We start from the raw sequence: 26,028 nt of genomic DNA, 5'->3' as shown, positions 1-26,028 counted from the left end.
CGCCCCGCGCCAAAATTACGCATGCGTACCAATGTTGGCCAACGTCATCGCCGTCCGTCGCTCGTTGTTTCTGATCCGGGTGAAGGGAGAGGCGGCTCTCTAGTCCCCCCCCTCTCCATTGCGTCGGGTCGGTCGCACCCTGAGGTAAGGTATTAACGATGGGGATGGGGAGGTAATGAAATCCGCCAGTTAAGGGTGCAGCTCAGACCTTCGCTGCAGGCGGGCAGACAGGAGGAAGGCGCTGGCCCCCCCTCTGGTCCGAGGCACTGGGGCTTCCCGTACTGAGAGGAATCTGCCCCGGTTCATCAGCACAGGCCGAAACGTCCATGGGACGTGGGCGTCGCTGCCAAGGCCAGCATTTATTGCCCATGAACTGAGTGGCTTGCCAGGCCAACTCAGGGCAGTTAAGAGCCAACCAACCGTGTTGCTGTGGCTCTGGAGTCACTTGCAGACCAGGCCAGGTAAGGACGGCAAATTTTCTTCCCTAAAGGATATTCGTGAACCAGTGGGTTTTGGCGACAATATGAATTCGAATTTCAACATCTGCCCTGTTGGGATTCTGACCTGGGTCCCCAGAGCATTATCCTGGGTGTCTGGATTACTAGTCCAGTGACAATGCCACTAATCAATTGCCTCCCCTCACCTTAGTAGGTGCCAAAGATGTGAGATCCTAACTGTCCCTTCATTGTTGCTCATTGGTCTGCTGTATGGTTCAGGAAGATGTTAGTTATCTGTGCTGATTTTGTTTATTCTTTGGTGTCATCTTCTTCCAGAAGGTTGACTGACGTGGACTTCCACTAAACTGCCCTGTGCCACCCATACGCGTTCCACACAATCAACTTTTTAAAAATTAATTTATGGCATGTGGGGGTCGCTAGTTAGGCCATCATTTATTGCCCATTTCTAGTTTCCCTTCAGAAGGTGGCAGTGAGTTGCCTCCTTAAACCGCTGCAGTCCCTGAGGTGCAGGTACACCCACTGTGCTGTTACGAAGGGAGTTCCAGGATTTTGACCCAGCGACTGAAGGAACAGCAATATATTTCCAAGTCGGGTTGATGAGTGACTTGGAGGGGAACCTCAAGGTGGTGGGGTTCCCAGGAGTGTGTGTGTGTGGGGGGGGGGGGGGGGGTTTGGGGAGAGTGGGGAGGGGGGGTGGTTTGGGGAGAGTGGGGGTTGGGGAGAGTGGGGATGGGATTTGGGGGGTGGGGAGGTTTGGGCAGAGTGGGGGTGGGGTTTTTTGGGCAGGGTGGGGGATGGCGTTTTTCCCTCTTGGTTCCCTGACCACCTGCTGCAGTTCCAGTCAAGCAGCTATGCCCTTTAGGACTTGGCAGTGATGTCCTGGAGCTGAGATTGATCTCCAATTACCAAACCATCTTCCTTTGTGCTAGGTATGATTCCAACCAGTGGAGTGCTTTCCACAATTCCCATTGACTTCAGTTTTACTAGTGCTCTTTGATGCCATACTCAGTCATATACTGCCTTGATTGCAAGAGCAATCACTCTCACTTCACCTCTGGCATTCAGCTCTTTTGTCCATGTTTGAATCAAGGCTGTAATGAGGTCAGGAGCTGAGTCACCCTGGCGGAACCCAAACTGAATGACCGTGAGCAGGTTATTGCTGAGTAAGTGCTGCTTTATAGCACTGTTGATGACCCCTTCCATTACTTTGCTGATGATGGAGAGTAGACTGTTAGGGCAATAATTGGCTGGGTTAAATTTGTCCTGTTTCTTGTGTACAGGGCACCTGGGAAATTTTCCACATTGCTAGGTAGATACCAGTGTGGAAGCTGTACTGGAACAACTTGGCTCGGTGTGCAGCAAGTTCTGGAGCGCACACCTTCAGTACTATTGCCGGGATATTGTTAGGGGCCCATAGCCTTTGCCATATCCAGTGCCTTCAGCCATTATTTGTTATCACGTGGAATGAATTGTATTGGCTGAAGACTGACGTCTGTGATGCTGGGGACCTCAGGAGGAGACTGAGATGGATTATCCACTTGGCATTTCTGGCTGAAGATTGTTGCGAATGCTTCAGCCTTGTATTTTGCACTGATGTGCTGGGCAACTCCATCATTGAAGATGGGGATATTTGTGGAGCCTCCTCCTCCAGTGAGTTGTTTAATTGTCCAGCACTATCACGGCTGGAAGTGGCAGGACTGCAGAGCTTAGATCACATCTATTGGTTGTGGAATCGCTTAGCTCTGTCTTGCTTGCTGCTTATGCTATTTGGCACGCAAATAGTCCTGTGTTATTGCTTCACCAGGTTGACATCTCATTTTTAGGTATGTCTGATGTTGCTCCTGGCATGGTCTCCTGCACTCTTCATTGAACCAGGCCTGATCCCCTGGTTTGGTGGTAATGGTAGAGTGGGGGATATGCAGGGCCATGATGTTGTAGGTTGGGTTGAGTACAATTTTGCTTCTGCTGATGGCCCACAGCGCCTCATCGATGCCCGGTCTTGAGTTGCTGGATCTGTTCAAAGTCTATCCCATTTAACACTGGTGATGCCTCACAACACGATGGAGACAGGACTTTGTCTCTGCAAGCATTGTGTGGTGGTCACTTCTACCGATACTGTCATGGACAGATGCATCACTAGCAGGCAGATTGGTGAGGATGAGGTCAAGTTTTTCCCTCTTGGTTTCCTCACCACCTGTTGCAGTTCCAATGGGAGAACGTGCAGACTCCGCACAGACAGTGACCCAAGCCGGGAATCGAACCTGGGATCCTGGAGCTGTGAAGCAACTGTGCTAACCACTGTGGTGCCATGGTGGAGTTCACTTACTTTTGATGCCTCTAAAGCACGAGTGTAATCTAGTAATTTCAGCGATCAGCTGATGTTTGTGATATGTTTGAAAAACATCAGCCATGATTGAATGGTGTAACAGACTCAATGGGCCGAATGGCTTAATTCTGTTCCTATGTCTTTATGGTCTTGTATGATGTCTTGTATGGTCATCTCAGCTCCCTAAACAAAACTGAGAGTTTGCTGTCTGAAGATGTGTGGAAATGGACTCCACTAACTGTCCTCTGATTAACAGCGTACTGTATTCACTGAACCAATGTTTTGACAAAGGGTCATCTGGACTCGAAACGTTAGCTCTTTTCTCCCTACAGATGCTGCCAGACCTGCTGAGATTTTCCAGCATTTTCTCTTTGAAACCAATGTTTTGTACTGTCAGACTGAATGGATAAACAAATTGCATGTGAAAAATTGCTAATTTAGTGTTTGCAGTGGTCGTACCTGTACTTTAACTTAATGACATTTTGATATTCACTGATTTCACCTAAAAGTGAAGAAAGAAAAATTCAGCTACCTTGCCATACTGTGTGGTCAAGGTATAGCAGTCCATCATTCATCAGGGTTTTTTCCACCTAAATGGTAAATTAAATTAAAGTATGAAAAATGCAGGCAAGTACACTATTGCCAAGCCACATAAGGTTGGTTAGCACATTTGATTGGGAATTTGAATGTTGCAATGAAGTGTTGATTGAAAGTGTAATTTTTTTTAAAATTCTAATTTCATTATTGTTCTATTTTTGGCAGCAGACATGTTACCAACAACGACATATAGTCCCAGCAGTCAAGGGAATGGTGCGCTAAGTTCCAGGGATGCTGCACGACACACCGCTGGAGCCAAGCGGTACAAGTACCTCAGGCGGCTCTTTCGTTTTAAGCAGATGGATTTTGAATTTGCCATTTGGCAGATGTTGTACCTATTTACATCTCCGCAGATGGTGTACAGAAATTTTCATTACAGGAAACAGACTAAGGACCAGTGGGCCAGAGATGACCCCGCCTTCCTAGTTTTGCTAAGTATCTGGTTATGTGGTGAGTGTCCTTTGAAAAATTTCCATTGATTGACCCCTGATTATTGGACATGAATGGTGGTGTGAAGGTAGAGTATACTGTCTGTACGATTATCCAAGGATGCTGCCATTCTAAGATTGACGGTAACAAACAATTCATAGAAGGTTTATTTAGAGAATTTGGTGAATGTAATCTGCGTATTTCTGACTTTTTATTCATTCATGGGATATGGGCATCACTGGCAAGGCCAGCATTTATTACCCATCGCTAACTATCCCAAGAAGGTGAGCCATCTTAACGAGTGCAACTCAGTGTTTCACCTATCCATTTCAGATGTTGGTTAAGATCAACCACATTGCTGTAAATCTGGAGCCCCCTGGGCCAAACCAGGTAAGAACGATAAATTTCCTTCCCTAAAAGACATTCCTCCTCCTTCAGGTTCCATACCCTAAGAGAGCATTGGAATTATGGTCCTCCATTGGATTTGTCCATGATTATTCTTGGCAAAGTACTGCAGTGGTTTGCATTGCCGTAGACAGGATGGCTGATCAGGAAACTCTCCTGCTTTTTATCGCCTTCCATCAAGGGTATTCAAAGGATTTACAAATAAACATGCGTAGATAATAGAAGCAGGAGTAGGCCCTTTGAGCCCACTCTGCCATTCGTAATGATCATGGCTGATCATCAAATTCGATACGACGGAGCTACTGAGATAAATCTACAAAATTATGAGGGGCGTGGACAGAGTGGATAGTCACAAGCTTTTTCCCAGGGTGGAAGAGTCAATTACTAGGGCCCATAGGTTAAAGGTGAGAGGGGCAAAGTTTAGCAGAGATGTGCGAGGAAGGATTTTTTACACACAGGGTAGTGGGTTCCTGGACCTTGCTGCCAAGTGGAGGAAGTGACAGAAGCAGATACAAATACAGAAATAGGATGGGAATAGAAGGAGACAGACCCCAGAAGCATGGAAGGTTTTAGGTTAGAGAGGCAGCATGGTTGGCACAGGCTTGGAGGGCCGAAGGACATGTTCCTGTGATGTTTTTTTCTTTGTACTTTGTAATACCCTGATCCTGCCTTTATCTTCACCTCATCTCCCCCCCCCCCCTCCCCAACCACCAATATCCTTTGATCACTTTAGCCCCAAGAGTTATATCTAATTAATTCCTGAAATCGTACAACGTTTTGTCCTCAACTACTGTGGCAGTGAATTCCATAGATGCACTACTCTTGGGTGAAGATAAATCTCCTCATCTCAGTCCTAAAAGGTTTGCTTGCCTCTCATCCTCAAACTATGACGCCTAGTTCTGGACTCCCCCTCATCAGGAACATCTTTCTGAATCTACCCTGTCCAATCCTGTTAGAATTTTATACGTTTCTATGAGACCCCCCCTCACTCTTCTAAACTCCAATTAACATAATATTGTCCTATTATGTATTTTCTTTTATTCCCTTTTCTTCCCATGTATTTAATGATCTGTTGAGCTGCTCGCAAAAAAATACTTTTCACTGTACCTCTGTACACGTGACAATAAACAAATCCAATCCAACCGACATAGTCTCTGCTCATATGATAGTCCTGCCATCCCAGGAATAGATTGTTTAATTGAAAATACCACTGTTCAACAACAAAGAATATGAATTGGTTACCACAGAACTGTTACAGCGCAGAAGGAGGACATTTGGCTCATTATGTCTGCACCAGCTGTCCAAATAAGCAGTTCACTTCGTGCCATTCTCCCACCCTCTCCCTGTAGCACTCCACGCTCCTTTTTAGATAACAGTCTAGTTTCCTTCTGGATGCTTCAACTGAAGTTACCTGCACCACACACTGTCAGTTTGGAACTCCGGGGTAATGAGAGGCACATGCTGAATAATAACGCTCCCTCTATAAGTACTTAAGAATATTCAGCTGCAGTGTTCTGAAAATTCTGATTACCAAATTGTGTGTACATGTGCGTGTTGCCTATAAAGAACCAACTGTTGCTATATTCAAACATTGAGTTTCTTTTGCATAAGAATGTACAAAATAGGAGAAGAAAAAATGCAGCCCCTTGAACCTGCTCAGCCATTCAATGCTGTCATGGCTGATCTCAACTTCAACTCTGCTTTCCTGCCCTTAGTTGCCTGACAGGCTGAAAATGTATTTATTCCTTTACTTTATTCAGTGATGGAGTATCCAAAGCTCTCTGTGTTAGAGAATCCCAAAGGTTCACAACCCTTTGAGTGAAGAAATTTCTTGTTGTCTCTGTCCTAAATGATTGTCCTCTTATCCTGAGGCTCTGCCCCCACGTTTAAGATTTTCCAGCCAGAGGAAACAGCATCTGTATCTACCCTGCCAAGCCCCTTCAAAATCATACATGTTTCAATGAGATCACCTCGCATTCTTTATTCCAAAGTTTTTGCTTCCAGTATGCCATTTAGGAGTTCATTTCAATGTTCACCAATCTTTTGCATGAAGGAAAGTTTCTGACCAGTCCTGGTTTAGCTTGAAGTAACTTTCCATCTTTGTGATCATCCATTAACATGAGAACATAAAAAGAGTAAGACTAGACAATTGCTTTAAACATTGTTTATACCTGTTTATTTCAATCAAATAAATCCAACCGATATGGTCTAGACGTGGAAAATGTAACTCCTATTCCACTTTTAAGATCAAAGGTTTCTGATAAATATTTATTTCACCTGTTCCTCAGGAATATTGCAATTTTCAAAATCCTAATAATTCCACAATGGTGCAGTGAGGTTCTTCAGTGAGTAGCTTGAGTGGTACAGATCAGAAGGTCCGTTTAGTCCGCACTAGTGTCTGTGCTTAAATTAGTTGATCTTAGCCTGGGTGATTATAACACCGTAAACGATTCCAATAACTCAAACCATGAATAATAAATGATAGGACCACTTCTGTGTTATACATTCATCATTTGGAACGGTATTTAGACTTCCAGCCAGCTTCTCAAGATGTTAGTTGCAAGTGAGTCCTTGGGTTACAAAGCAAATATAAAATGGATACATTGTGGTGAAAATCTGTAAGAATTCAACATGACAATTAATTTTTGTTCTTTGCAGTCTCTACCATTGGCTTTGGATTTGTATTAGAAATGGGATTCTTTGAAACAATGAAGCTTTTGCTGTGGGTTGTCTTCATTGACTGTGTAGGGGTTGGACTACTGATCGCAACATTAATGTGGTAAGTTTTAAAAACACTTTGAAAATGATGTAGTGGTTCCCAACCTTTTCTCTGTCACTTTTATACTGTAAAAACTTTGAGCCATACCTATTTTCTCCAACTGAGCTGTCCTCGAGCAAAAAACCTTTTGTCTCCTCCTCTTAAAAACACGCCCAACCACCATTGAATACAATTTTCATTCGTTTAAAAAGTTTACAATGAAAGCCTTATCACCATTTGCATGTCAAATACGATTGTTTTAATTGAAAATGTACACAATTAAAAAATGTTTCCCCTTAAATGTTTCAATTGTTCATCTTACCGACAGTGCTAATATGACACCTGGGCCTGCGTCCGTCAGCAGAGTTTCTAGATTTGGGGAGGAATTGATGACGGGGCAACTGTCAGGTCTTGCTCCACTGTCTTGCTCCCTCCTTTTGCTTTTTTACGTAAGCCAGTGTTGAGAATACCAACTTGCATTGGTAGGTTGTCGGGATTGATGAGTGCTGTTATAGTGTGATCTGAAATAGATGGATATTTTTGTCCCACAAGCATCCAAAATGTGTCCAGAGGCAACTCTACAAACTTTAGTTTCAGCGTACCAACCATCCTGGGCTCTGCAAATTCCTTTTGTTCTTTTAATGACAATTTTCATGATTCAAGAGAAAGTGAGCTGAATGGATCACATTCCCAGTCAAAGTCTTCTATACTCGTGGAGGAGTAGTATTCAAACTTCTCTTGTATTGTTTTAAACTTTGTGGCGGTGAGATTGAGTATAGTTGTACCAGCAAGATTTGTGGATGCAGTTACATAGAAAATAGGAGCATGAGATGGCCATTCGGCCCTTCGAGCTTGCTCCGCCATTCATTATGATCATGGCTGATCATCCAATTCAATAGCCTAATCCTGCTTTCCCCCCATAACCTTTGATCCCCTTCACCCTAAGTGCTATATCTAACTGCTTCTTGAAAACATACAAATTTTGGCCTCAACTACTTCCTGTGGTAACGAATTCCACAGGCTCACCTGTGGGTGAAGAAATGTCTCCTCGTTTCTGTCCTAAGTTTGAACATCTTAATCGACCAACTTGTCACTTTGATCTGAAGCCTTGAAATTTATCTAGGACAGCCAGAATGTTCTCATTTTGCCCCTGTATTTTAACATTAAAGTGGCTGAATATATCTGAAAGATATGAAAGCTTAGCACACTCATCACATATTAAATCCATGTGTGGCAATTCTTGGAGAGCTGAAAACTTTCAGCACGTCAAGGAACTCATATAAAAAAGAGAGAAGACCTTTCCCCAAGGCAGCCATTTCACTTTTGTATGCATGAGTAAATCCTGGTACTCCCATCTCTTAAATAAGTGTGATTTCAAAAGATGTGACTTCACATAATTCATGATTTTCCCTGTTTGATCTAACACTGCAATTAACTCCGATAGCTTTGTTTTTGCAGCAAGAGCTTCAAGGTGTAGGATACAATGGCAGACCTGGATAATAGGATTCTGTCCTTTCACCTTACTCACAAATCCTTTGACTTTTCCGTTCATGGAAATTGTTCCATCAGTGCAAATGCACTTGGTCCAGTTAAGATTGTTTCCCTCCAGATAAGCAGTTGTGATATTAAAGATTTAATCTTGGTTCGCATGACCAGAAAATTCTTTGCAAAAGAAGACATTCTATTTGATAGTATCACCATCAACATAGCTGACATTGGGCAAGAGCTGGCAGTATCTGCTAATATCTGTGGAGTCATTATTCTGCACTCATTTCAAATTTTTATTGAAGCACCTGTGGAATATCGTCTGACACTTTGTCAATATGCCATTTTGATTGTACTGTCAGAAAGAGGAACTTTTTTGATTTCTTTGGCAACATCAGCTCCCAACATTACTCTCTCAATACTTTTGCATTCCGTCAGAATTACGGTTTCAGCATTGGTGTACAGCTTCTTCGATTTCGTTATGAGCTCAGCCTCTAGCTAGCTCGCCTCCTGAGCATTATCTGAAACTCCCACACACTCCCATCATATGTTTATATTGCTTTATGTTTTGTTCTCCCAGATTCTTGAAGTATTGTACATCCTTGCTGGAGAGGGAATGATTTGTATTGAAATGGCGTTTCAACTTACTTGGTACCATTAATAATAATAATAATAATAGCTTACTGTCACAAGTAGGCTTCAATGAAGTTACTATGAAAAGCCCCTAGTTGCCACATTCCGCCGCCTGTTCGGGGAGGCCGGTACGGGAACTGAACCCACGCTGCTAGTCTTGTTCTGCATTACAAGCCAGCTGTTAAGCCCACTGTGCTAAACCAGCCGCTGGTTTGAGCGTTTGAGAGTTTCTACTGCAAATTAGGCATTCAGGGATGGAGCAAGAGGCATCCCCAGTCTAGGATAATCCAACGGTCAAGTGGCTGTCGTTGAATTGCCTGTATGAACTTCGCTTTTTTTCTCCTGAAGTTCTATTATTTCAGCATGTTGCTAACTTTGGTTGGCTCTTAATTTGTTGCCCGTTGTGTCTTTACTTAATTTGCTCTGTTTCTATAACCTTTGCTCTAGAGTCGCCAGGTATCTTTATGATACCACCACGAGGTTCAAGTTCAAGTACTGATCAGTAACTCGACACACCAATTAGTAAGATTCAAATCAAAACACATTTATTATACACAGTCAATCACTACTTATGCATAAAACTCTACTTACTAGACTATCTCTAACACTAAAAGGCCTATACTTAGTTTTAGGACTGGCCCACCAGGTCAGGGGAACAAATGGCCTTTCGTTCGATTCTGAGTCTGCAGGATTCAAAAGCTGGTATGGACTGGTAGCTAGGAGTGCCTATCCCGTAGCGAGCGTTGACTGGAGACTTACTTGGTTGATGCGACAGCTAGGCAGGTCACTGTCATGGGTTGTTTCGCGCTGCTGAGTGACCCTGCCAAGAAGGACAAATTGAACTTGGGGACTCTATAGTCCCCAGGGGCTTTGCGCCGTTCGGGTTGGACCCCGTATCTTGTTCCAAGTGATTGGACTACGTTCCGATCACTTGGATCGATTTCTCTAAGACTGGAGCCGTTCCCTGATCGCTGGGTGGTCCCTGAATGTCCATTGGCTTTCCTTTGCCTTGGCTCCTGCTGGCGCCGAGGAGTCTGGTTTGGCCTTATTCGCCTTAAATGTTTCAATTGTTCCCGGGGATCACTCATTAATATGCAGATGGCTGTGAGTTTCAGTGCTGTCTGGGTTTCTGCAAGTTTTAATACACAGGAACTTTGCACCTGCTAGTTTTCCTGGCTTGACTGAATTTCCCTGCATTCTTTGCGGATCTCCATTTTAAGTCGGGAAGTGGCCAACCCGGGTGGCTACAAGCCACATCTGAATCACAGCAGGATTCTTCACACCTCTTCAAGAACTAATCCGTGACAAACTGGTCAAACACACCACACTACACAATAAATTCCTGAAGCATCAGCATATGCGCATAATTTCAGCATTTTGGCCGTGCCAAACAAAAAACACTTCTTCAAAGTTGTATCCTTGCCTCAATGCCACACAGCATGGAGTTGCCAACCTTTGGTTGCCTTCTTGAATCTTCGGGCCTTCTTTTGGGGTCTCTGCCTACTAGGACTTCTCCCTGAGCCCACCATACTTAAGGTCTGCTCCATAAAGCCCTTTCTCTATTTGGAGTCTGTTTCTCCTTTTCTTATCTTCATTGGTTCCTGTTTCTTACCTCTGTATTTGTCCCTTACTGGGAACTCCCTGTCTTCTCTCCTGTCGTCTTTGACTTATCCCGGTCTCCCTAGCTTCTCCCTGGGTTTCCATACCTTTCTGTGTTTTTGCTTTTTGCACATATGGGGCCTTTGCCTTCAGCTCGATGGTTGGCATCTCCATGGCCCGAGGAACTTCGGGCCTCCCACTCATGTGCCAGGTGGAATGGACCTGAACATGCATGGTTCGGATTGTTTACATTGGCCAGGCGTAAGGACACTGAACCATGTGTATGTGGCCCTTACCTGGCGGGCTCATGCGTGGGAGGCCTGAGGTTTGTTAGGCCTTGGTGATGCCAACCACCGAGCTGGAAAAGGTCAGATTTTGTCAGATTAATTTTGAATCTTATCTTGTGGTACGCTGGTTGGGAACCTCCGTTTTTATGTCATATCCTGGCTACTAAGAATATCAGGTATAGGTGCATGTGGAACAATATAATTTTAAGGACTTGCAGCCAGGAATAAGCATGGTCCTGTGTTAATGCAATAGTTAGTTAGCACATATGCTTTTTACCAGGAGCCTCTGTAACTGACTAAATGCATGACAACCATAATCTTAATGTAAAATATTTTTAATTAAATGAAATTTACTGCTTGCTTAATCAATGAAAAGTTCAGTTGCTTGAATCCAGTATAATCAAGTTAATTGTATCAAGTATAATCTGCTATTTTGTAGCATTCGTTACTGCATTAGGAAATGCTGCAAATTAAAGAGAAGTGAAAGTTGATCTTTCTTGCTGCCAGCATTATTATTTCTTCCTTCTTTTCATGTGTACTCCGTCTCATCCCATCCTCTGAACTAGAGCCTCTCCTTACACCATTTGTTCCTCTGCACGTTCACCTTTTTAGAAACATAGAAAATAGGAGCAGGAGTAGGCCATTTGGCCCCTCGAGCATGTTCCACCATTCAATATGACCATAGCTGATCCTCTATCTGAACACCATGGCTGGAAGTCGGAATATTACCACCCTCAAAGTCTTGCCTCCTGTTAAACCTTTTAGCTGGACCTTATCCCTGTTATTTCCTTTGTCGTTGGTCCAACATATACCATGAAAACTATTTGTCCCTCTTTGACTTTTGATTGCAATGGCAGAGGACGTGCCCCTAATTTTTAAGTTCCCTAAGGCTACAACCTTTCAATTCCACTACTCCATGACCCTTCACCCTCCATCTCTTAAATTGCTCAACATTGCCTAGAGTAAACTTTGCAGATATTCCCCCCCCCCCCGTTCTTCTGTCCTCTAGACCATGCACCCATCACCATTGTTCTTGCCAATTGCCACCGTTTCTCCAGTGTGTTTATTTCAAAACACTCTTTTAGCCTAAGAATCCCAAATGGCATAATTTGCATCCTTTCCAATCCTGGCTTTCTGCTTCTTTGAGACTCCTTTCTATTGTGCTTCCTCTTTTTCATCTGCCTCACTATTGATATGGATCTTTACATTGTCATGCCCATAAACTCTGGAATTAACTTCCAATACCTTTTTCTTTTACTCCAAGATGCTCTATCATCAAAATCTCCATCAAATAACACTAATACTCCTTATTGTTTGTTTACCCTCCAGTATTGGCACTATCTCTACATTGAAATGTTGTTAAAAGTCCAAGTAACCCCTCTGTCACTGGTGGGTTGGGTACAGGCGGTTAAAATGAACGTGTTGCTGTGATTTCTGTTTATTTTTCAATGCCTGCCGATTTTCCTGCCAAAGACTTTTTTCAGAGAGATTGAGGGACTCCCCATTCATATGGGGAGGGAAGGTGGCCAGAGTTAGAAAGATGCTGCTACAGAGGGGAAGGCAGGCAGGGGGTTTGGGTTTTCTGAACCTGATGTATTACTACTGAGCGGCGAATGTGGAGATGGTGCGGAGCTGGGTCAGAGGGGCTGATTCCCAATGGGTCAGAATGGAGGAGAATTTGTGCAGGGGGTCGGGATTGAAAGCACTAACAACAGCGCCGCTCCCGATGGCCCCGGGGAAATACTCAGTGAGTCCGGTAATAACAGCTTCATTGAGAATTTGGAGGCAGTTTCGCCAACACTTCGGGTTGGGGGCACGGTCAAGGGAAATGCAGATTCGGGAGAACCACAAATTTGAGCCAGGGAAGTGGGATGGAAATGGGAGGAGAAGGGGATTAAGACACTAAAAGATTTGTTTCTTAGGGGTCGGTTTGCAGGATTGAAGGAGCTGGAAGCGAAGTATGGGTTGGAGCAGGGGGAAATGTTTAGATACATGCAGGTTTGAGATTTTGCCAGAAAGGAGATAGAGCTTCCCGGTGGAGGCAGCCTCCACATTACTGTAGGAGGTGCTGATGACTGGGACTGGAGAAGGGGGTAGTGTCGGCGGTTTGCGGAGCTATTTTGGAAGAGGAGAAGGCACCACTGGAAAGGATCAAAGCAAAGTGGGAGGAAGAGTTGGGAGAGAATATGGAGGAGGGGTTCTGGTGTGAGGTGCTCCAGAGAGTGAATGCCTCCACCACGTGCGCGAGGTTGGGGCTGATACAGCTGAAGGTGGTATACAGAGCACACCTCACGAGGGCGAATATGAGCCGATTCTTTGAAGGAGTAGAAGATGTGTATGAACGTGGCGGGGGGGGGGGGGGGGGCCTCTAATCACGTTCATATGTTTTGGTCCTGTCCAAAGCGAGAGGATTACTGGAAGGAGGTTTTTAGGGTAATTTCTAAAGTGGTGCACGTGAAACTGGACCCGGGTGCCCGGGAGGCCATATTCGGGGTGTTGGACGAGCCAGGGTTGGAAACTGGTGCGGAGGTAGATGTTGTAGCCTTCGCCTAGTTGATCGCCCGAAGGCGGATCCCGATGGGTTGGAGAGCAACCTCTCCACCCTGTGCCCTGGCGTGGCAGGGGGACCTGTTGGAATTCTTGACACTTGAGAAGGTTAACTTTGAACTGAGAGGAAGGATGGAGGGGTTATATAATTATTGCATTATTCATTATGCACTTTCAAGAACTGGATAACATCGAACATTAGTTGGGGTGGGTGGGTGAGAGGGTTGGGGGGAGAGGGACTGTGTGTGTTAATGGCGACTATGGGTGATCCCTAATTCCTTTTTGTCATTTGTGTGAACATGCGGGCTAATGTTTGGGGTTTGGTGGGAGGATTGGGTCGTTGTTATTGATATGGGGATTGACATATTTGTCACTGATTATTGTTTATTGTTGATGGGTGTAAATTTGGGAGAAAATGTGAAAAAGGAGAATAAAAAATATTTATTTTTTAAAAAAGTCCAAGTAGCTTTTCTGTAATATGAATGCTGTGGTATTTTGTTTCCAGGTTTGTTACCAACAGATATTTGATGAAGCCTCAAAGTAAAGGCCATGATGTGGAATGGGGTTATGCATTTGACATTCATCTGAATGCTTTCTATCCACTTCTTGTGATCTTACATTTTATTCAACTGTTCTTTATTAACCGTAAGTTTGTTTGAAAATCTTTTTTTTTTTTTTCCAAGCACTGAAATTTTTCAGTCTTCCAGACTAAATGTTGAAACTGTATACTGAAAATATAGAGGAGATTAAATGATTTTTAAAAAATTAAATAATTTAAAAATGGGCTTGAAATTAAGTCTTTGGTCTGGCGCAAAGTGGTATAAGAACATAAGAACTAGGAGCAGGAGTAGGCCATCTGGCCCCTCAAGCCTGCTCCACCATTCAATGAGATCATGGCTGATCTTTTGTGGACTCAGCTCCACTTTCCGGCCCGAACACCATAACCCTTAATCCCTTTATTCTTCAAAAAACTATCTATCTTTATATTAAAAACATTTAATAAAGGAGCCTCAACTGCTTCACTGGGCAGGGAATTCCATAGATTCACAACCCTTTGGGTGAAGAAGTTCCTCCTAAGCTCTGTCCGAAATCTACTTCCCCTTATTTTGAGGCTATGCCTCCCAGTTTTGCTTTCACCCGCCAGTGGAAGCAACCTGCCCGCATCTATCCTATCTATTCCCTTCATAATTTTATATGTTTCTATAAGATCCCTCCACATCCTTCTAAATTCCAACGAGTACAGTCCCAGTCTACTCAACCTCTCCTCGTAATCCAACCCCCTCAACTCTGGGATTAACCTAGTGAATCTCCTCTGCACACCCTCCAGTGCCAGTACGTCCTTTCTCAGGTAAGGAGACCAAAACTGAACGCAATACTCCAGGTGTTGCATCACTAACACTTTATACAATTGCAGCATAACCTCCCTAGTCTTAAACTCCATCCCTCTAGCAAAGAAGGACAAAACTCCATTTGCCTTCTTAATCACCTGTTGCACCTGTAAACCAACTTTTTGCGACTCGTGCACTAGCACACCCAGGTCTCTCTGCACAGCAGCATGTTTTAATATTTTATCATTTAAATAATAATCCCTTTTGCTGTTATTCCTACCAAAATGGATAACCTCACATTTGTCAACATTGTATTCCATCTGCCAGACCCTAGCCCATTCACTTAACCTATCCAAATCCCTCTGCAGACTTCCGGTATCCTCTGCATTTTTTGCTTTACCACTCATCTTAGTGTCGTCTGCTAACTTGTCACATTGCACTTGGTCTCCAAATCATCTTTGTAAATTGTGAACAATTGTGGGCTCAACACTGATCCCTGAGGGACACCACTAGCTACTGATTGCCAACCAGAGAAACACCCATTAATCCCCACTCTTTGCTTTCTATTAATTAACCAATCCTCTATCCATGCTACTACTTTCCCCTTAATGCCATGCATCTTTATCTTCTGCAGCAACCTTTTGTGTGGCACCTTGTCAAAAGCTTTCTGGAAATCCAGATATACCACATCCATTGGCTCCCCGTTATCTACCACACTGTTAATGTCCTGAAAAAATTCCACTAAATTAGTGAGGCACGACCTGCCCTTTATGAACCCATGCTGCGTCTGCCAATGGGACAATTTCCATCCAGATGCCTCGTTATTTATTCCTTGATGATAGATTCCAGCAACTTCCCTACTACCAAAGTTAAGCTAACTGGCCTATAATTACCCGCTTTCTGCCTACCTCCTTTTTTAAACAGTGGTGTCACATTTGCTCATTTCCAATCTGCCGGGACCACCCCAGAGTCTAGTGAATTTTGGTAAATTATCACTAGTGCATTTGCAATTTCCCTAGCCATCTCTTTTAGAACTCTGGGATGCATTCCATCAGGGCCAGGAGACGTGCCTACCTTTAGCCCCATTAGCTTGCCCATCACTACTTCCTTGGTGATAACAATCATTTCAAGGTCCTAACCTGTCATAACCTCATTTCCATCAGTCATTGGCATGTTATTTGTGTCTTCCACTGTGAAGACCAACCCAAAAAACCTGTTCAGTTCCTCAGCCATTTCCTCACCTCCCATTATTAAATCTCCCTTCTCATCCTCTAAAGGACCAATATTTACCTTAGCCGCTCTTTTTTGCTTTATATATTTGTAGAAACTTTTACTATCTGGTTTTATATTCTGAGCAAGTTTACTCTCATAATCTACCTTACTCTTCTTTATAGCTTTATAGTATCCATAATGAGAGCACCCAACATTTACTTGAGAAAGTGCTCACAAGTCTCTCTCGATGGCTCATTTCAATGTGAAAGCTGAGTTACATTGGTTCCCTGTTTGATCTCTACCACAGGAGCCGGAAAGGTGCTGCGGGAAGGGGGGGTAAATAATCCTGGTTGGGAAGAGAAAAGATGGCCTGAGGTCCCACACTTAATTGCTATTCAGCAATTCCTGCTGAAAGCGCACAAATGTTGCCATTGATTCACAGTATTGGGTTCAGTTGTGACGATCGCAAAATTGATTAGTCTGACTCTCACATGAATAGTGGTCATTTGGCCAAGATGATAGAGAGTATCTATTGAAATTTGTCATCTAGGAGTCAAGTCCTTGAGAAAAGGAGTCAGATGGTGGGAAATTAACAGAAATGTTTAAAAGGGGGAAACTTCCCTCAATTAATTCCCTTCACAATCTTTAGTATTTTGCAATATAGCAATAACTTATCCATACTGGTCATGTCTAAATGTAAGCTGTGATGTAGTCACTAAATATATTCTGTATTCACAATGTTATGTACTCCATTGCAATGATGTAATTGAAGTGTTCAATGAGAGGGAAGAGCTCCACAATAGTCACCTTCAAATTTTACTGTATCATCTAAAATGTAGATTGCTGTACTCGCTGCATCACAGTCCGCTTTTCCAAAACTAAGCCTTTATTTGAAATGCTACAGCTATTCATTACATCATCAACAGGACAGTCATACAAAAATGACATAAATTCTAACTAACGCTGATCGACAAATTGTTCCACAGCAGAATTGAGAAGGAGGTCCAAAATTATCTTCTTGTACCAACTTGGGATGGATAATAAATGCCTTAATAGTTGCTCACATTCCAAATATGAACAAACATTCAAAAAAAATTAACTCCAAAACAGATGGTTCTCTTTGAATGTGTGAATAGGTTTTGCTCTAGAAAATGATGGAGGAGGGGGAAATGAAGCATGAAATTTATAACTGGTGCCTGCCATACTGAGAGAATGGACTGTTCACTTTCATCGCTGGCTGCAATGCCAGATCTACCAAATGTTACATTTTCAAATAATCTAAAGCAGACTGCTGGTGCAGAATGCAGTAGCATCTGCTTGTTCCCCATCTGCCTGACATCGTGATCTAACATCTATGCTAAATAGGTACAATGCGTTTTCACTGAGGAAACACCTTTGAATCCAAACAGATTTCCTGTATTGTTGCTGAAAAGAGATATGTTGCCAAAGTTTTTTGCCTTGCACTCATCAGGGCAGATTTGCAAGAATGCCAACTGTAAAGGAAACAGCAATTTATCCTGTTTGAGAAGAGTGTGTTACTAGTTGGCAAGTGGAGTCTGATTGGTCGAAGCATGTACCATGGAGCAGTTCGCGCCCAAAATTACGTTTCAATTCAAACCAGGAAGATCAAGGCATTGCCACGGGGAATGGGTTTTGCAAGTGCTGGCTGGATGCGGCCTGTTGCTAACAGCCGAAGCGACGTGCTGTTTGATATGATCTGCCAGCCATTGGTGTATGACCTACGTGCCTGGTGTTACTACCAGGATGGGAGGAGTGTGTGTATTATGTAGGCCCTCCCTACTAATACAGAGTTTGTGTATTGCCGAGAAATGGGTTCAATTCTGGCCCCGGGTCACTGTCCGTGTGGAGTTTGCACATTCTCCCCGTGTCTGCGTGGGTCTCACACCCACAACCCAAAAGGATGTGCAGGGTAGGTGAATTGGCCATGTTAAATTGCCCCTCAATTTTGATGTTGCCAAGTGAAATTAGATTAACCTCAGTCTCAGAACAACTAATCCAAGTTCATACCAAAAATTCATATTGTAAAGAATCTGGTTTGGTTGCACTAGCAAGTTTAATAAAATCACAGTTACTTGTATTGAAGTGACCTGCTTTTCAAATCTAGCAACACCAATGATGCAAAGATTCTAATTTTTTTGTTGGTGGTGTTAGCTATTGAAACATTTTATTTAATTAACATTTAATATTTTCTCTGCAGATATTATCATCAGAGATGGTTTTCTTGGTTACTTTATTGGTAACATCTTCTGGCTGGTTGGCATTGGATATTACATCTATGTTACTTTTCTCGGATACAGTGGTAAATATAAGTTTTAAATGCACTTTTTTATGTACAACAAATGAAAGGAGCTGGAGATTTCAATCCTTCACTTGCATTTATTTTTTTTCTTATTATCCAAGTATGCTTTCCTTGCACACAAACATTCGCTGAAACATGTATTTGTATTTTTCTTGTGAGCCTAGGCAAGCATAATTTGCTCAACATCCAGCAGAGGTCACACTGTGTAGCAATGGGTAGATCGCTGCTTGGTTGTCTTTTGTTCTGGCATAAGCATAGCTATTATTCTAAACTAATTGAGCCGAGGCCTGCACTTTTCCTAGACTTTATGGCCCCATGGTGCATCTCATGGTGTCTGTACTGATCTGGCCATTTTACGGCATAAAAAATATTGCTGGGCCACAGAGTGAATCAGTTTCACTTGGAGATGATTGTTCTCTTTTCTCTTTCCGTCCCCCCCCCCATCCCCCAGAAACTACTTGGTACATGCTCCACTTTAGCTGAATGTATAATGATTAGTTGCTGGATTGGGGAGGTAGTGGTGTTGTCACTGAACTGGTAATCATAGACCCAGGGAAATGCTCAATAAAAATCTGGAAATAATAGTCTAATTATGTCCATGAAACCATTGTCAATTGTTATAAAAACCCACCTGGTTCACTAATGTCCTTCAAGGAAGGAAATAGTCATAGAAGTTTACAGCATAAAAACAGGCCTTTCGGCCCAACTTGTTCATGCTGCCCAGTTTTTACCACTAAGCTAGTCCCAATTGCCCACATTTGGCCCATATCTGCCATCCTGTCCTGGTCTGGCCTATATGTGACTCCAGACCCATTGTGGTTCCCTCTTGGAGATGATCCGCGTAATGACACAGGTGTTTTTTTTTTCCTTCGTCCACTTTTGATTTCTTTTGCTACCAGTTTACTTGGCCGTATATGAACCCTTCATGTTTGATACTCCACACTAACCTCTTCTCACCCTACTTCATCTAACTCCATTGGCGTATCCTATTCCTTTCTCTGTCATATAGCCATGTACTGATTGAGCATGTTTCTTCCTTTAGCATTGCCATTTCTGAAGAACACGGTTGCCCTACTATATCCATTTGGTCTCCTCATCCTGTTGTTCTTGCTGTCACTGGGCCTGGGATGGAACTTCACAAAAGGATTGTGCTTGTTCTACAAGTACAGAGTGCAGTAGAAGATACATTTAATCAAACATTTGCTGAATATTATGTTTGCTTTTGCTGTGTTGACGATGTGTAATGCAGCTTTAACATTTGTATAAGTTGTAAATATGTTCTGTACATACTGATACAAAAATATCCAGAGACACTTGAGAGAGAATTTCAAGAGTAGAATTGCTTTGTTTTTAAATGTTTGCTCAATTGTGGCAGAACTTTTTCTATTGCGTGAATGGTTGAACATTAAACACAGCAACCAGATCAAATTGTATATTTTATATTTATCAAACCTTTCAATGAAGTGCATTCCTTTAACAGCAATAGTTCTGACAGTTTTTTTTTTCTTCAAATTATACCTTTTTATCAGGAAGTTTTAATAAACATTTCCTTTCTGTCTTTACTCGAGCTATTGGATAGTTGAATTTATTTATGGGAGAGGGGAGAGGAAGTGAAATGTCCGTTTTGGATGGGACTGGGAGCATTCTCCCTGTGTTTGCGTGGGTCTCACACCCACAACCCGAAGATGTGCAGGCTAGGTGAATTGGCCACGCTAAATTGCCCCTTAATTGGAATTTTGTTTTTACATTTGAAAATGGATGGGACTGGGAGGCGTTTGTTCCTGAGGGAAGGGGTGTGTGGGAAGAAAGGAAAGGGGCTTTTCATTTTCAATTTATAATTTTTCTTGGGTTTGTTTACTGATCTTCCCCCCCCTTTCCAGTTGGTTTAGAGCATATGACAGGCTAAACAAAAAGCAAATGAATTTCTAAACTCCACAAAGTGAGCCCCCTCACTGTTTAACAGGCCTCCTATGCAAGCTACAGAACTGGCTATAAATGATTTTTCTTTTGTTGGCGGGTGATGGGAAACAAATGTTCAGGTATCTGATCAGTTTGTGTGTTAACACCTTTGAAGACCTAACAAAAGTTATACATTTTTAACAAAAAATAAAGTATTGATGTGAACAAAGACTAATAATTTCTTTTATGAACTTTAATTACGTGAAATACTAAGGATAGGTTGCTGGTGCATAATAGGGCTGACTTCAGGAAATAAGCAGTACCGTGATACACTAAAATGTCCAAAGGTGCCTCGGAGATGTTTATTAAACAAAAATTCAATACTTAGCCACGTAAGAGGTTATTGGACAGATGACTGCAAGTTTAGTCAAAGAAGTAGGTTTTGAGGAGCATCTTTGGAGGAGGAGAGAGGAGAACTTGGCTTAGACAGCTGAAGATATACCCACCTTTGGTGCTGTAATGAAAATCTAGCATGTGGGGAGAAAAATAAAATCAGAGGAGTGCAGTGATCTGAGAATTACAGAGGTAAGGAGAGCATAAGGGCCGGGAGGAAATTGGAAACAAAAGTACTTTGAAATCAAGTTGTTGCTCCCCCGAGTTCCACCCCTCTGGTGAGGCCGCGTCTTGAAGTCAGTGCACTGGACAGGGCGGCACAGCTGTGCAAGTGCCGCTGACAAGTGAGCTGGGATCCTCCGGCCTCAGAGTCCCCGAAGGCCATGGGTCGTGGTAAGCAGCTGGCCGTCTCCACCTCTAATGTGCATCCTGGGGACACACCTAGATGTAGTGGTAGAGCTATGAAGGCAAAGCACATCGAGGATCGCTGAGAGCACCAGGGGAGGGGATGGGGGGAGGAGGTAAGGGGTGAGGTTGGAGGGGCGGCACCATCGGGAGACTGGGGACTTGTTCACGCAATAAACACCCTTGAGTACGACCAGTATGATGCCCCTGTCGCTTTCTTCCACAATGCGGACCGACCTCAGATCCCTTTGCCCATCCAGGCATTCTCCAGAGGGGAGAATGCCTCCGTGGCAGTCACCCACCCTCCGGCCGTGGACATGTCCCCAGAGCCATGTCCCATCCCTTGGGTGTTCGGATGTTGGCTGCTGCGTGTGCAGTGGTGCAAAGTGTTCAGGCAAAGTATCCGTGCTTCAAGGTGTGATTGGGATGCTGGCCAATGACTCCCACATGCAACATGGCCTGCCCACCCACAGGAATCCACTTGGGATGTGTGACGTGTTCACTTAACCACGATTGCCAATTCCCTAGAAGCTATAGCTTTCAGCCGCAAGGCCAGAGGCCTCGGCAGCCGGTGGGGGTTATGGGTGGTCGGTGGGACAGACAGCCAGGGGCAAGGGTTACCCCCGGAATGGGTACACATGATCCAGACGTTGACATGGTCATTCTACACGATTGCCTCCCTCCATCCTCCCATGGTGGCTGAATCATGAGATATGGGGACGCTCCCATTAATTGTATGGAAATAGGGCTTAAGTGATGGTAATTGGTATCTCGCCACACTAGGGCGAGACCCCATTTCGCCTCGGGGAGTGGGCCGGTTGCATCGCAAACTGGTGCCTAGCTTTGTTCTCAGTTTAGGCCTCCTGCTATTCACCGGCCTCGTTTTGTTCGAGGGAGAGCGCAATGAGGCTGTAAAATTTTGCCCAAAGATTCACGGAGACAGCAACTCTGGTTAAAGACGGTCTTTATTTTCCAAGCTTGGCAAGTACATGGGAGAGCAATCTGGGGCAGTTCCAGATTAACTCTGAATTTACATTGTTGTTAGTTCAGTTCTTATACAATTTTCAAAAGGCTGATCACCCACCTCTGTTGGACATGATCCAATCATTGCTGTTATCAGTTACATAGATTGACCAATGGACTTCGGCAACTAGGCATCTTGGGTCTGCGTGATCAGTTTGTGGGCCTTTAGGGTCTTACTCATGATCTGATGCTTTTTCAGACCCCTTATCCACTGTCCTTGGTTCTTTGTATATACAATCCTTCCTATCTTAGCCTGGTCCCTGACTGGAGCTATTATCTATATTCGCAAGGCCTGCCTGGAGTGCTGATAAGAAATGTTTCCTGCTGAACAGGCTGTATTCTGCCTGAATCCTCTTTTCTAAAGAATGTGGCTAAGTTTAGTTAGATACGTATCTTAAAGCCTTGCGAGCATTTTACTACTAACAAAAGTTTGTTTCATTTCGGCAATGCTTTAAGAATACACATTTAATTGTTAATAATGGCTACAAGTGGGTATGCTTATGTTAATTTTCTATTAATTTCATAGGTTAGTTTACTAGACAAAGACTAAGTATGTTCCACATTGCTTAATGCTGCCATATTCATCCTAACTTTTATATCTTTGTCTTTCTCCTAACTACTTTGATTTAATGGTCTTTTGCCCTGAGCCCCTCTTCAGTTTGACAGGTGAGAAGTTGTCATTATCCTCTTCCGAGCTCTCACCTGGGTTGGGCCTGATTTCAGTCGCAGGGCCTTGGACTCGCCGCCTTCTTGCTGGCAGCTGGAATGGAAAGAGGAAACACCGAGTGACTGCGCAGGCTGCCCCCTACAGAGCCTCCCCCTCTGGTTCAAATTGGCAAGAGTTAAGCATGTTTCCTCACTAGATGCTTGGAGGAGGCTGACCTTGCCATCAGCACCTGCATGGTTACGGTCTTCCCCTGCCAGCTCAGCTGCCTGTTGCCCCTCCCCTCTTCTCCCTCTCATCTCTGGTGCTATGCCTGCAAGCAATATCATAGATGGATGTTGTGTGACCTCCAACCAGTAGGTGGCGGTGCAGACACATGCGGTCTCAAGATAGTGGTCATGTGACCAGGGGCTCCAATATAAGTGGGGGCATATCCGGCCATCACCAGATGATTGCAGGAGATGGTAGTAAGACATACAGATGAACTGCTGTGCTAGGTGTAGTTCCAGAGGAGTACAAAGAAACTCCATGATAACTTGCTCTGTAACAGATCACTATTGCTATTTTACCACATGTGATTCAATAAAGATCCTGGTTTGGACAAGTCACGGTGTTTGGTGAATTCCTTTGCAATGTGTAGAAGACCAAACACAACACCACCCGTGCGCGGTTTTCTCTTGCAAAAAAGATAGGTAGATGGATTGCAAACACTTATAGAATCTACAGAGCAGAAGGAGGCCATTCGGCCCATCGAGTCTGCAACAGCCCTTGGAAAGAGCACCCTACCCAAGCCCATGCTTTCACCCTATCCCTGTAACCCAGGAAGCCAACCCAATCTTTTGGACACTAAGGGGCAATCTGGCATAGGCAATCCACCTAACCTGCACGTCTTTGGACTGTGGGAGGAAACTGGAACACCTGGAGGAAATGCACGCAGACACGGGGAGAAAGTGCAAACTCCACACAGACAGTGACTCAAGGCTGGAATTGAACCTAGGACCCTGGAGCTGTGAGGCAGCAGTGCTAACCACTGTACCATCATGCTGCCTGGTGCACCTGGTGCTAATTCTGTAACTTATACGTGACCTTGTGACTCCCCAAAGCCTGTCCACCAAATACAAGGCAGAAGTGAAGGATTTGAAGGCTTACTGTACACCCTGTATAAGTATAGTTCCAACAGCACTCGGGAAGCTGGACACCATCCAAGACTACAGGCTGTTTGATTGACTTCTCATCCAGACCCTCAACATTGAATGCCTCCACCACCAACACATTGGCAGCTGTGTGTGGCATGAGAAAGATGCACTGCTGCTGCTCCCCAAGGCTAGTTCTGCAGCTGCCTCCAGACCCACAAGCTGTAGCAGCTCGAAGGTCAAAGGCAACAGATGCACGGCATCAGCAGGTTACCCTCTACTCCAACCTACCCAGCCCCCCAAATAATGGCTGCGCCGACAGTGTGGCTGGGTCAGCAACCCACAGATGGCACCCTGCGAGCGGAGCAGTTGAAATGCAGTGGGGCAATGAGGCAGCCATTATTTGTGATGGGCTTTTAGGAATGGACAGCACAGGTGCTGGACTTGCAATTGACCCCCCATCTCCCATGAGTCATTCACAGGTTGGTGAGGTCTGGGAGGGTTCACTTAACTGGCAGCGCAGATGAGGTCAGTCATTCGTTTCCTGCATTGCAGGACTTTCCTCCGCAGCACAGCTGTAGCATTGACCACATTGGTGACCTCCAGCCGGACAGATGTGTTGAGTCGGGTGGGCCTCGTCCTCCCAACCCTGGATAAGAGGATGTCGATCTTGTCCTTCACAGCCTGGAGGAAGAGTCTCCAGTGCGGCATCGCTGATCCTTCGGGGATCAGTGTTTGCTGCTTCCTGGAGGTCATGTCGGTGTTGCAGAGTTCCTGGGGCAACACATGAATGGATGTCTGGGTGCGTTTTAAACATGGCAACCGGGCATGACAGGTCGACTTGGCATCGAATCTCAGCAGGAGGCCCAGGAGTCCCTGCTCCCACCACCAGTCTGAAGTAATTATTTAGCTTCTCCACCATTTTCCTATTCTCCATCATGAACTCTCCTACCTCTACCTGTAATGGACCCACATTTGTCTTTTCTGATCTTTTTACATAATAATAATCGCTTATTGTCACAAGTAGGCTTCAATGAAGTTACTATGAAAAGCCCCTAGTCGCCACATTCCGGCACCTGTTCGGGGAGGCTGGAACAGGAATTCAACCCCCACTGCTGGTCTTGTTCTGCATTACAAGCCCACTGTGCGAAACCAGCCCCTGCATACGAGTTTTACCAAGATAAACTTTTACAATCAATTTTGAAGTTAGTTTATATTCATTTCATATTTCCTGTTATCAGTTACTTACTCCTCATTTGCCGAATTCTAAAACGTTTCCCAATCCCTAGGCTTACTACGTTTTTGGCAACTTTATAAACCTCTTCCTTTGACCTAACACAATATTGAACTGCCTTTGTTAGTCACAGTTGATTCACTCACCACTTTTGGGTTTTTGAACCTTAAGGACTGCATAAGAGGCCTGATCCACTGGGTATTTTTTATCATTTTCTATTTTTATTTCAGACTGTCAATAGTCACAGTATTTTGTTTTGGTGTGTTGAAGGCATACAATGGGGCCAATCACTGCTGCTGACGTTTAGGCTCAGATTTCAGCCCGGGTCGGGTTAGCCGATTTGGGAGATTTCCCATTTCAGTGAACCCTACCTTTAAAAATGGCCAGCTGCAGGTGGGATCGTCAGTCAGGATGGGTGGGCTGAAACAGGATGCAGGGCAGGAGACCCCAGAACAAATATGCGGGCTGCCGGATGCAGAGGCGGGCTGGGAACTGGGCCTGCCTCCGAACACCAGGCCTGTCTCCGAGCACCAGGCCTGCCTCCGAGCACCAGGCCTGCCTCCGAGCACCAGGCCTGCCTCCGAGCACCAGGCCTGCCTCCGAGCACCAGGGGTGCCTCCGAGCACCAGGCCTGCCTCCGAGCACCAGGGCTGCCTCCGAGCACCAGGCCTGCCTCCGAGCACCAGGGCTGCCTCCGAGCAGCAGGCCTGCCTCCAAGCACCAGGCCTGCCTCCGAGCACCAGGGCTGCCCCCGATCACCAGGGCTGCCCCCGAGCACCATGGCTGCCTCCGAGCACCAGGCCTGCGCCCGAACACTAAGCTTGCCTCCGAGCACCAGGCCTTACCCCCAAGCACCAGGGCTGCGTCCGAGCACCAGGGCTGCCTCCGAGCAC

At 44.5% G+C, this 26,028-nt stretch overlaps 1 protein-coding gene across 2 annotated transcripts; it reads left to right on the top strand.

The window, feature by feature from the left end:
* On the top strand, nt 1-23,372 carry unc50 (unc-50 homolog (C. elegans)). Of its 2 annotated transcripts, none has more exons than XM_072477188.1 (6): nt 1-144; nt 3,550-3,831; nt 6,874-6,994; nt 14,030-14,169; nt 18,283-18,384; nt 19,427-23,372. In XM_072477188.1, exons 2-6 carry the CDS (start codon nt 3,552-3,554, stop codon nt 19,561-19,563), a joined length of 780 nt encoding a protein of 259 aa, XP_072333289.1. In that variant the 5' UTR covers nt 1-144; nt 3,550-3,551; the 3' UTR covers nt 19,564-23,372. The 2 variants fall into 2 exon arrangements, with proteins under 2 accessions (XP_072333289.1, XP_072333288.1); XM_072477187.1 differs by having other exon boundaries at nt 26-144; nt 3,547-3,831.
* Nucleotides 23,373-26,028: the final 2,656 nt, after the last annotated feature.

The sequence above is a fragment of the Scyliorhinus torazame genome, chromosome 15, assembly GCF_047496885.1.
Source record: "Scyliorhinus torazame isolate Kashiwa2021f chromosome 15, sScyTor2.1, whole genome shotgun sequence".
In the NCBI taxonomy this organism is placed as follows: Eukaryota; Metazoa; Chordata; class Chondrichthyes; order Carcharhiniformes; family Scyliorhinidae; genus Scyliorhinus; species Scyliorhinus torazame.
This window is presented reverse-complemented; position numbering and strand designations above follow the sequence as displayed.

What these genes read in the sequence shown, in the direction of transcription:
- unc50 (XM_072477188.1), top strand. Translation starts at nt 3,552, where the DNA reads ATGTTACCAACAACGACATATAGTCCCAGCAGTCAAGGGAATGGTGCG. An exon ending in CTGATCGCAACATTAATGTG is followed by an intron (nt 6,995 to 14,029) that starts GTAAGTTTTAAA and finishes TTTTGTTTCCAG; the next exon opens with GTTTGTTACCAACAGATATT. An exon ending in TACTTTTCTCGGATACAGTG is followed by an intron (nt 18,385 to 19,426) that starts GTAAATATAAGT and finishes TTCTTCCTTTAG; the next exon opens with CATTGCCATTTCTGAAGAAC.